The sequence below is a fragment of the Sciurus vulgaris genome, assembly GCF_902686455.1.
Source record: "Sciurus vulgaris genome assembly, chromosome: 5".
Classification (NCBI taxonomy): Eukaryota; Metazoa; Chordata; class Mammalia; order Rodentia; family Sciuridae; genus Sciurus; species Sciurus vulgaris.
The window spans coordinates 90,536,295-90,548,914 of record NC_136465.1 but is presented as its reverse complement, the minus strand read 5'-3'; the positions used below and the strand labels follow the sequence as shown (position 1 = coordinate 90,548,914).

Below are 12,620 nucleotides of genomic sequence, written 5' to 3'. Positions count from 1 at the left end.
TCAGTAAATGACCCCATGAGACGTAAATAATTTTAGTTTTTGCTAATGCTACTGTATGACTCCACTGTTACCATAGCAGTCATAGATAATATGCAGACTAATTGGTGTGGCTGTAAAATTTTATTTACAAAACAGATGGCAGATGGATTTGGCTTGCAGGCTACAGTTTACTGACTCCTGTTCCAGATTGTCAGGGTGTCAAAAGTCTGTAGTCAGAAAACCCAAACCATTTCCCAGTTCAGCAGTATTTAAGGGAGGTTGAATGGAAAACAATCACAGTCTTTAAAAAAAAAAAATTATGACCTTTTTTTAAAATGACATTTTATCTTAAGCATATTCTGTTTGTTTAGCCATGTCCTTTTTGCTGGCCTTTAGTCATTTGGATTAAATTTTATTCATAAAAGGAAACATAAAATTGCATAATACCTAATTTTATTTGGAAACACATTGACAAGTGAAATAATTTTAAAAAATAAACTGAAGAGTTTAGTTGCTAAAATGTTCTGGAAAAACATGAACTGTCAGCTGCTATAGGTGGAGTTGGATGTCAGGTGTAACTTTTTGAGGGATTTAGAATTTCCCCGCTTCGTTCCATAGCAAATTTAAGTGAAGACCTGATTATCTCCACTTGCTAATCTCTAATTTTACCTACCCTGCTCAAAGGGACCTGGAATATGTTTCACTTGCATTCAGGAAGAAATCATTAAAGTAAACCTTTTGGGATTGTATAGATAGTCTCTTCTTTTAGTTTTGTCATAGCCATTTTCTTTAAATTGTCAAACATTCACATAATGAAGAATTTAAGTTGTTTTATTAGGATTTTCTGAACAGCATCTTACTATCTAGGTCATGTTATTTAGAAAAACCCTCTGTATTCAGGCAACTTTATTTCAGCCAGCCTTCATTGTCTTGACAGTCAGCTTGAGTGCTATTTCTAAACTTATTTTATGACTTGGCTGATTATAATTATTCTAGTATTTAATTATAATATAACATTGTTGGGTCTAGATAGGAATTTGATAAAAGGTAGTATAGATTTGATTTAATGGATTAAATGGATTTCCTGAGTGGATTAGATAGTATAATATATGGAATGAACTAAATATTAGAAATACCCCAGGGTGTTATTGTGAGGCAGCCTTTCATGCAAAGAGACTGATAGAATCAGAACTCCAAGAATACATTATGGTATGCTTCAGTGTATTTGGATTTTAATTTGATGTCATGATTTGAATGTTTTTAATGTTTATTTTATTTTACATATATTAATGGTGTGTTCTACTTCATAAGTTTTTTTTTTCCTTTTAGATGTTTAACATAATGCAAAATATAATTCCCTTTGATGTTTCCTTGGTGAACTCTTGGTAGTAAAAAGTGTTAAGTCTAACGTATCACTTTTCTGCCTAAAAATGCTTTCTAGGAGGCTTCAGCCATAATTTCTCCTGTGTACTTAGATTTTTTTCAGTCTAAGAATTGTCGAACTTTTTCACACTTTAGCAACAGAATACAAAATAAAAACAACATCACTCAGTTGTTTCTATAAAAATTGACTACCAATAAGATGTTTGATTTTCATCAGTTATACAAAACACATTTTTTAATTTATATTAACAGTGAAAGCGGAAACACTATTCCCATGTAAATCAGTAATATTTTCAAAAGTTAGTCCATGAAAGCTGGGAAAGACTTTTGTGGCCAGTAAGTAACAGCTCATGTTTGATCCTTGACACATTGTGATTGGTGGGATTTTTTTCCCTGGACAGTCAGTACAATGGTTAAGAAAAGGCCAGGAAAATTAGGGCTCTTGCCTATTTTAATTTGACTTCTAAAAAATGGAGATATGATAGTTTATTCATATAGGGTTTTTCCCCACATTGTACAAAAATAAAGACATTGTATAGTGAAATAGTTGCTAATATGAAGTCCAGGATTCTTTTTTATGTAATGTACCTATTTACTTCATTCAGTATAACTTTTTTAGCCAAATTTCTTCTTGAGAACTTTAAATGTTTTATATGAATGTACATTTGTATAGCTAATCTAAATTTATTTCTCCATGCACATAGATGTGTTCTGTTAGAGGATATAAGTTGGTATCTTACAAAATTTCAATTCAGAATGCAGTTTATGTAGTATATTCAGTATGAGAACTAGAGAACATTATCTACATTGCTTTATTAGTGTGTTTTTAAAAGCAGTGTCCCTTTGCTTTGTTATGTTTTCAGTGTAGCCTGGTTATAAGCTATATATTTTGGTATGTTGAAATACTAGAATGTGTATATTTATTTATAACCATTCAGTTTACCCATTTCTCTGTATGTGCAGTTTTCACATTCTTAAATATCCCTTTCTTGAGATTCTAGACAGAAACAGTTGTTAAACTTTTTTCATAGAAAAATCTAATTATATTTGTGGTATATATATCAGTTTCAAAGATAATATGGGAACTTTATACTTCTCACTTTTATGGGTGTTTCTTCCCATAAATATTGCATAGTAAGTTCCATTTTGATGAAATTAATATATTGAAGCAACTTGAAATCCAAATCTTAATATTTTTTCTTATTTAATCTCATTGGCTGTTCAGCTTGTTATTTTTCTTATTCACAATCCTAATTTATTAATCCGATCCTTTAAAATTATAACCATATCCTAACAACTTAATATTTAGATGTTCTTTTTGAATTTCAACTTATTTTTTTTTTTTTTGCATGCAAGGGATTTAAAAATAAGTTCTCTCCCTGAACTAAAGCTCCTTCAAAATTATTTTAACATAACTTTGCAATCTGTTGTATGTATTGTTTTCTTTTCTTCCACTTTGACCACAAATTCCCTCAGGTCTCCGCTGGTCCATCCTCCAAGCCATGGATGCCGCTCGACTCACAACAGCCCAATTCACACTGCTACTGGCTCACGACTTACTCAGAACTTCTCTGTGTCTGTTCCCACTCTCATCTATACTGGTACGAGACTGCTCACACTCCAGAGCTGGGGAGAGGCAGGCCACGGGCAGAGTGGCTGCAGAGGCAGGCAGGCAGGTAGTGTAGGCAGGTACCACAAGTCTTTGCTTCCTCATTTTCTTACTTGAAGTCCAGCTGCAGTGAAGAACTTCTGTATTTAGTTGCCACAGAGGCTCACACTATATGGAAGTGAAAGTGTTCTTCCAGCTTCCAAAGTCTCTTCCACAGATCTTCTCAGAACCTTATCTTGTGTAAATGTACTGTGAATTTTGGGAGGCTCTCTCAAAATGTGTTTTGTGGTTATTTCTGTGTTTTTTGGAAATGAAATTGTTGATAAGATTCTAAATGAAATAGATACCAAACCTTCCAATTTGCTTGTTTTCTTTGTGTACAAAACCTCTTACATTAGGGTCTGTTTCATTCTGTGGAAGAGAGCTATTGGAAAACAGGTAAGCAACTATTCTGCATTAAATGCAATGTTTCTGTGTAGCTATATTCATTTTCCTCTTTGATGTGTTTTTAGCTGTGGCACTCTTGATGCTATAGGATAAGGAAACATTTTTTTTTCTTTTGAAGATACCTGTGTGTGTGCAAATATGAAAATAATTATGGATATTTCCACACACCATTTGTAGCCATCATTTTTTCTTTTGTAACTTAAAAATTATTTTAAAATATTTTGTCATTTTTTTAATTTGTCCTTTTAATATGTTTTCGTCCCTTAGTCTGTCATTTCATGCTTTTTTGCTTTGTCACTTGGCTTATTAACTGTTTCAATGCAGATAATATTTATCTGAAGAGTGATGAATGGTTAAACAGCAATTGGTTATCTTTGGCCTCATTCCCAGCTCCACATTTAAGAAATGACTGCTGGCCCTGCCCCAATACTTTCCTGGTGTTTGGATCATGCTGCCAACCGTCAAGCCCTTTGGCACATGATTACTTAATTTTTTCCACCTTCTTCTGGCAGGATTCCCTTCAATGAAGATCCCAATCCCAATACTCACTCATCAGGACCCTCAACCCCTCTGAAAAACCAAACTTATTCCTTTTCACCTTCCAAGTCCTACAGTCGACAGTCCTCTTCTTCTGACACAGATTTGAGTTTGACACCCAAAACTGGTAAGGCACTTCCACCCACCTTTTGTTTTTTCTTTTTTAAAAATTTGTTTCTGTTTCTTACTAGCTTTCCATCCAAATCTTTCCTCCTGTTTTTGGCATTTAAGTTAAAAAAATAATGTGATTTGATTATTTTCAGTTAATACGATTAAAATGTCAAGTTTTTTTTTTTTTTAGATCAGAAATTATCTTGTTGAAAGATCAACATTTTATTAATTTAATCTTAGTGTAGCTATCAAGTCTGAAATTTATTTTTATGTATAGACTTTTTCATTTCATGCTCAGGAGGAATTACATCTTAAAGCATTTGAATAGAAAGCAACACTGTTGGCTTGCCATCAAACTCATTGAAGTATTAGCATTTTTAAATTAATTGTTTTTGCCTCTCTGAATTTAATTCTGAGATTTTTATCATGAAAAATAATTTTCAGAACTGAAATGATTATATTGGAGTACATATCTGTTCATATGTTTATTAACTGTTATTTAAAATGTTTGGGTTTGCTAGTCTTACTATCTAGGTTAGAAAATGTCATTTTTAGTTAAACTTGAGTATTTCTCAATTTATTAAACTTATAACTTTTCCCTCTCCTATTTGTATTTTTATGAGTAGTCTCTGTGGGTTTTTGTGCATGTTTTATGATAAAAAATTAATATAGGTTAAATTAGTATTTTACTCCCTAAAATAGAATTAGCTTATTTAAAGCATTAAGTTATTATTTCTAAGGAAATTTAAAAATAAGTTAAAACATTTAACAGTTTATAATTTATAATTTTTGTAAATAGTATTTTTGTCTGGCAATTTTCCCATCAGTTTGATTAAGGTGTAGTTCTTATTTGCTTTACTTTAAACTTAGATCATCTTTAATAGCCTTACTTTTGTGTTAGAAAAGATATTTATAAAATGATCCCAGATTTTGTGAAAACCATGAAATAAATCTAATTTCAAACCAGTACTACTTATAGAGAAAGGGCATTTAAAAAAAAAAAAGCTCAGATTTAATTTCTATTTTTTATAAATGTCATAAAAGCATAAAGAAGATAATTAATAGACTTACGTCTTTTGATATTAACTTTGTTTTTACATATACATTCAGCTCTTCATTATTCTGAGTCCTACCTCCAGATAGATCAAGCAACTATAGATTGAAATATTTGCAAAAATATTTGCAAAAATAATTGCATATATGCTAAACATGTATAGATTTTAAAAATTGTCATTTTTCTCTAATATTGCATAACAGCTATTTACATAACATTGTGTTACATTAGGTATTATAAAGTAATCCATAGATGATTTAAAATACATAGGAGGATGTGCACAGTCTATATGCAAATATGAGTGCATTTTATATAAGTGCATTTTATGTAAGCATTTGTGGGTTTTGGTATTGGGAGTGGTTGTGGTGGTGCTTATCCCGTAGTCAGTCTGTTGCAGAACTAAGATGACTGAATGTAATTATGAACAACATCTAAAAATAACATAGTATTTGATTGTAATGGATGCTTTGGAATGTGGCATTTTAACCATATCTATGCCATAAAACCTGAATCATTCAAATTATAGTAAAAAAAATATTTTTAAAGAATAAGAGAGTTTGGCCTTTATATTCATGACAATCAGAATAAGAAAGACTTAGGATAGTAGTTGAAGAATAATTTTGAGGCTTTTGTTAACTAACTTTGGATAATACTCTTATCTATTATTTTCTCTTGTCCACACCACCAATAAAGTTTTGAGAGTATTTCCTTGACCTTTTGTTTCTAAAGTCTAAGCCTACAAAAGCAGATTGTTAATAATCAGTTGAACCACACTTGTCTTCCCTTAGCTTTCTAATAGGCAATCAATTGTATTAGCAATGAAAACCTTTTTTGTATTATTAGTACTTAAAAATTTATTTGCAGGGCTGAGGTTATGACTCAGTGGTAGAGCACTTGCCTAGCATGTGTGAAGTACGGGTCCTATTTTTGGCACCACATTAATAAACATATAAATAAACAAACAAACATAAATATATTGTGTCCATCTACAACTAAAAAAAATTAAGAAAAATTTATTTACAAATGAAGTATCAATTCTCATGTTATCTGCCCGTAAGCTGGCTTTAAATACATTTTGTTTGCCCATAAATATTCACTACCTCAATAGCTTATTTATAAAATGTTAGCAGTTTTTAGTCTCTTGGCCTTAGCATGAGTCCTTACATATCTTTGAATAGTCCTGAGGAGCATTCCTATTTCTCATAGAGATATAATTTGGCAAAATTAAAATTGTTTTAAAATTCCTATAACTATAATTTGGCATATTTGTCATGTTTCTCTTCCTTCTAATTTAACTATATGTCAAATCAGTTTCTTGAGAAATATTGGAATGAGATGAGCTGATTATAATTGAATTATCATTACTAAACTGGGAAGGTGAAAGTAGAACAAAAGTAATAAAACTTATGGAGAAAATTGTTTTTTCTGTTTATAATTAACGCTCTTGCCTGTTTTTCTGGTAGGTCTCCTCTTTTTAAAAAACTTATTTCTCTAGATTCTAACTTGACATTTTACAAGACTTTATTTTGATTTTTTCCCAAGTACTCAACTAATTGGAGTGAGATTTTCAAATGCTAGTGTTAGAATACCGATTTGACACCTGACTTGAATGAAATTATTTCTTTTTTAGTTAAGCAGCTAGCTATGTATAGTTTTTGTGTTCTAGAGGTTATTTGACCCTGATAATGCTCAAATCTCCATACTTTACAGAGTTCTGTGATCAGATTAAAATGTGAAAATTTTTAGAGAATAAAGAAAAGTATTATATCTCAAAGCTGGACAGAAAGAAGTTGGTATTTATTTTAGATTAATAATGACAGTTGTCTACCTAATGTAGTACTATTTGATTTTTTTTTTAGGTGGGTATTCAATTCAGATATCCACATTGCTATCTTTTAACCAGTAACATTTAAAGATACTGTACTTTCATTTAAATAAATGTTTATATTTGAGGCAGCAAGTTTCTGGCTTTAACACTTTGAAAATGTGGTAAATTTTAACCCTTCAAATTAATAAGCAAGAAAAGGGTAGGTAATTTAAGTATTTTGAAGAAGTCAGTTAAAAGTGATTAAAATGGCATTAAATCCTCAGTCATTTAAAAAATTTTAAGAATGTAGAGTTTGAAAGGTTTTCATTAAAGTTTTAGTTTATACCTTTATTTGCATTGTTTTGGATAGACTTCTTGCTAGTGACTTCGTATGCTTAGTGTAACTTGTCTATACATTTTAAAGTTCATTTTTACTGTTATGTTTGCTGCTTCATCATTGCTTTCCTTATCCTGCGTTTCCTGATCATCTTCTGAATCTGCATCTTTTCTCTGCTACTTTCCTCCACAGCACCTTACCCACAGGGACCTAGGATTTACCTGTGTCCCAGCTCCCCCTCTCTCTCTTGTGGTTCCCTCCATCTTAAAAAGTCCTGTCTCCTCCTCTCGGAATCTAGCCTTACCCCTCATCATTCTAGCCTTGTCAGCCCTGTTCTGAGGAAAAGTGTTTCTTTCAGTGAAGAGCTGTTCCTGGCTGCTTCTGGTAGGATCACATTATGTCAGCTTTTTAATCCCTTTACTTTAAATTATTTTTGAAAAAGATTAATTATTTCATACTATAAAGAATGACTGCATATTTTATAGGATGTGTTTCTATTAATTTTTTTTACTGATAGAGTTAAACAATTAGAATTATCGTAAGGATATAACAGCATTACTTGATGGATAGTTATGAATATTTGGTAAATTATTTTATGTATAAAAAAAGCTTATGTCTAAGGACATAGATCTGGCTACTTACAGTAATTATTTAGGTTCTTATTACTAGCATTTCTGTTTTAGATGATTTACTTTCTTCCCTACATACCAATTCTGTTCACATTGGACCTGTATCATCTCATTGCTAAACCATATGATTACATTAGTAAATTATTCTGTTTGAATCAGTTTAAGTCTCATTTTGGTGATATTATATTCTTTATCCATTTTTTCTGACCATTGCATTAATCAAATTCTATATTTTTGATGTTTTCCTTTTTACTACAAATTTACATTTTATTTTATGGCTTTTAATATGCTTCATAAAAAGATCTTAGTTTTATTTCTGTTTAGCATTGTATAGTCTCTTAAAAATATTTAGGTTACTCTAAGAAAATTGAATTTCCTTTTTATTTTTAAAGAACAGAATGGGACTATACACATGCTAACCTTTGTTTCCTTATCCAAGAACAGCTAAAAATGTAAAATTAAATTAGTTCCTTTTAAGTTTTGTAGTAAATTTGAAGGTATGCATTTTTAAAAGTGTGGGATGAATTCCAATCTGTAGAATACTGGCTTCTCATCCATCCCCTGTTTTCATGGATCATAGTTTGTCCAGTGGTTCTATCAAGACAATAAAATAAGACAGGGAAAGAAATTTAAAATTAAGCTTTAAAAGTACATATATGAGCTTGGGAAATATAATTCTTACATCCATAACTATGTACTACATTTGTAATGTGTCTATTACATTTCTGTGATTTTTAGGTTTTTTTCCAAAAAATTTCTTTTGGTTTTTGGACTGGATGTTGAACGCGTATCAAAATAATACTGTTTTGTATGATGATATGTTTAGAAATTGGAAGTTATCAGAAAACAAATTTACTAAATTTCAAAATTACTTAAATTTCATGCTCTTTAGAGAATTTTGGGATATTTTAAGTGATCACAGTAAATGTTTTTCTTCTCTGTTTACTCTTAGTCAAACGTTAATATTTCTCAGTTTTTTAGTGTTCTTAAATTGTTAGCATAATAATAGTTACCATTTTGATGATTTTTATTAGAAGATTCAACCTTAAAAAATGGTATATTATATAGAGATTCATTACTTTAACATAACTTCTTTTCATAATTCCTAAAACAGATTGAGTCTAAAACTAACTGTAATCAAACTTTGACTTCTTGCTTCCAAAGAAATTTTACTAGTCTATTAGAGTAAAACATATGCTTTAGTTACCATCTCAAATACTTTAAATGTTTGGATCATTTTGTATTTTGACTCATGATATTTATGAATTTGAATTCAATTAAGTTTGCTTCTATAGTTGGATTTTTTGGTTGTTATTTATGTGCTAATGTTCTGTAGGAATGGGAAGTGGTAGTGCTGGAAAAGAAGGGGGGCCATTTAAAGCTCTTTTAAGACAACAGACACAGTCAGCACTGGAGCAGAGGGTAAGATTTATCAGATATTCTTATTCTTACATTGTTAATGTGAACTTATGATCTTTTGCTTCTGTGTACCTTCACAAACTGTTTTTGTCATATCTGAAAATATTATACTTTTGAAATCCAAAATGAACTTAGGTATCAAAGTAACTTGTTTCAAATATTTACTTTTGACTTGGAATAGTTCTGTAACTATTTTATTTTGTCCTCTACTTATTAGAAATATTTTTTAGAAATATCCATTGAACACTGAAGTCATTTGTAATTTTTACTACAAAGTTGTAAAGAAATAACTAACATTTTTGTAGAAAGAATATATCAGTAGCATTTTATTAAAAACAGTTCTTTAGTAATCAATATTTTTATTTGCCAAGATTATTTTTTTATCATTAGTCAATCTCTTAGAGATAAGAAGTGTACATATTCTATGTAATTTTACAGATTAATATAGTGTAGTTCATTAATATAATACGTCTATTTTGATTGTTATGTTTAATGCTTAGTTGCATTGGTTGAGTGGGAAAATGAGTAGTTATAGTTTTTGGATGATTTTTCTCTCTCTCTTTTTTATAAACTTCATTGCTAAGGGAGGATCGCCTCATAGGTTCTGTAGAAGGCGGGTATGTTTTCAAACATGTGTGAGAGCATATTTCTTGTATTAGAAGCTTTTCCAGTTTTAATCTCAGTCATTTAAGTTTTGTTTAAGCTTTTAACAAATGTTGCCAGCTTTTTTCTTTTCCATAATGCAGTTTTTTTTAATTTAATAGTTCCATGAGGCTCATGTTCTTTTTTCTACTAATACAGTGCATGATTTTATGTGTTATGTCATTTATTTTGACACAATTTTATAGCTTTCATTATGTTTGATTTGGAAGCTATAAACATTTATAGAATTTTTTTATTATATTTTATGCCAGCATTTGGGAGAAAAATAGGTGAATCATAGTGAATACTTGTGAAAGGATGCATTTTATAAAACTAAAGTGTTTCTTTTCTGCAGTTTGACTGTTGAGAAGAGTGATTTTCAGATTCTCTTAGTATAAATAAGAGAGTTTATTTTTCTAGGCTATTTTTCCTTATGCTGAAGGTACCACATATGCACAGTTTACCTTTTAGGCAAGACTGGAAAGGGCAGAGCTGAATTGAGCAGACCAATACGATGAACTGTACCTTGTGCTTGCTTTATACCCTAATGAGTAGCACTTACCTTTCAGCCACTCTTACATCTTAGAGGCCACTTGCTACCACCAAAACGTTCACTCAAACATATAAATCATTAAAACCAAATACAGCAAAAAACTTAGGAGAAGCAGGTTATTTTTTAGGCCAGAATATTCTTATCTCTGTCCCTTCCTGTTTTTGTGTTCTCTACAGGGTCCTTCATACTAGGTTTATGATTTCTTGTAATCAAATTACCATTCTACATCAACAAAAATCTTAGGTTGCCTTAAGTTTGGGTGCAATAGAATTTTGTGTATATTATTGTACCTTGTCTGTTTTAAGAACCTTTAAAACTGTTTCACTTTAAGGAAAAAAATTAGTGAAAATCACTTTGGATTTAGTTAGGATGAGATCTCTTTTTAAATGTGCTTTTAAGTATTAGAATCTTGGACACGTTAACACATTGGGCATACATTACTGAACAGTCTTCATGGAATTAAAAGCAAACGTGCTGAGAACCCAAGTTTTCATTTATACTTTTGTAAAACCTGGGTGTGTATCTGTTGTGGCAGTACATCTGTATCATTTGTCATACAGTAGTCGTTCCTTAAGTTTACAAGACTACTTCTCTGCCCTATGTGAATAATAAATAGCAAAAACTTGGTGGTCTTTGACTTTGTCTTTCACCTGTGCTGCCATAGTGTGGCTTTTGGTTTTTGCAGTTTGGGAATCAAACCCAGAGCTTCACACACATAGTATGACTTCGGTTTTGGAAAAAATTCGTACGGAAGTATGAAGAATTCTTCCTATGTGTTTAGATATGCCTTAATTGTGCCATCTTGAACATTAGATTATGTCATGACATGAGCTACTTGCATCATTTTGAATATTTAAAAAAATACTCATTTCTCTTTTTAGCTCAATCACCCTTAATAAATTATATTTCAAGATATCTTAATTACCCAATCTCGTTTAATGGGTTAAGTTAGCATCTCTCAAAAATAAAAGTATTGGGGCTGGGGTTGTGGTTCAGTGGTAGAACACTTGCCTTCAATGTGTGAGACACTGAGTTTGATTTTCAGCACTGCAAATAAATAAATGAATAAAATAAAGGTACATCAACAACAACCAAAAAAATAAGAGTATTGTTTTTTTCTCATACAAACATTAAAAGATCTGGGCAATAGATGCCAAATTTTTGGGAGATGAGGAATAAAAGTAAAGGTTTTACTTATATTTAAGTTCAGAAAAAAAAAAAAGAAACAAGTTACTATTTAGATTCTGGGATATACATTTTTCTTCAGTAAAAAAACCTAGTTAACTTAGTTTAACTTAGTATTTCCCAAATATATGTTACTATGGAATCTTCCTTTTAAAGTACCTGTTCTTGAGGAATATATTTTGAGAAACATTGATAATAAAACACACTCTTCTGGTGATTTATAATCTTTTAAGAAGTTTAAATTGTACAATAAATCATTGTAGGAGTCTAGCATGGAGTTTTATATCTAGAAAGTTCTATTGGTAAGAAAGTATTTGATTTAAGAAACTATTTGAATATCTTCTTGAAAAATTCCATTTAAGTCTTTTAAAAGTAATCATACTATGTTTTATTGATATTAGGTTTTATTGATTTTTCATCTAGCCTGTCTTTAATCATACACTGTTAAATATTTTTATGCTTCATACATATGGCTTATGCCAGAGCATCAAGAAATAAAGTCCATGGTCCATGCTGGGACCATAGGGAAAGATCCTTTAAATATAAAGTCTTCTGGGCTGGGGATATAGCTCAGTTGGTAGAGTGCTTGTGTTACATGCACAAGGCCCTGGGTTCAAACCCCAACACACAAAAAATAAAAAAATAAATAAATAAAAAGTACACACACACACAAAGACTTCTGGAGAAAATCTACAGTTGCTAAAATTCACATTTATGCTTTGAAAGCAAGGTGTGTTTGAACTCATCTTAAGGAAATTGTCCTTTCAGTGGAAGAAAAAAAAAATCTATAAATCTGTTGAGTGTAATGAACAAACTATACATTCAAATCAAGTCTTTAACTCAGTGTTTTAACCAGAAATAACAGGGGAATCAGATGATGAGGTTTGTTGTTCAGAAACAGACTAGCAATAAAAGGCTCTCATGACCT

The 12,620-nt window shown here is 30.7% G+C and overlaps 1 protein-coding gene across 23 annotated transcripts in view; it reads left to right on the top strand.

Annotated features, from left to right (window-relative positions):
* C2CD5 (C2 calcium dependent domain containing 5) overlaps window positions 1–12,620 on the top strand; it is a 97,514-nt gene that overhangs the window by 30,216 nt on the left and 54,678 nt on the right. For 6 of the 23 annotated variants that reach the window (XM_079141462.1, XM_079141456.1, XM_079141467.1 and 3 more), the window contains exons 8-9: window positions 2,839–2,963; window positions 9,230–9,315. In XM_079141462.1, coding sequence (XP_078997588.1) covers window positions 2,839–2,963; window positions 9,230–9,315 — 211 coding nt within the window. Of the gene's footprint in view, window positions 1–2,838; window positions 2,964–3,930; window positions 4,083–7,456; window positions 7,649–9,229; window positions 9,316–9,896; window positions 9,930–12,620 lie in introns of all 23 variants that reach the window. The other 17 variants (XM_079141470.1, XM_079141473.1, XM_079141454.1 and 14 more) reach the window with 5 other exon arrangements.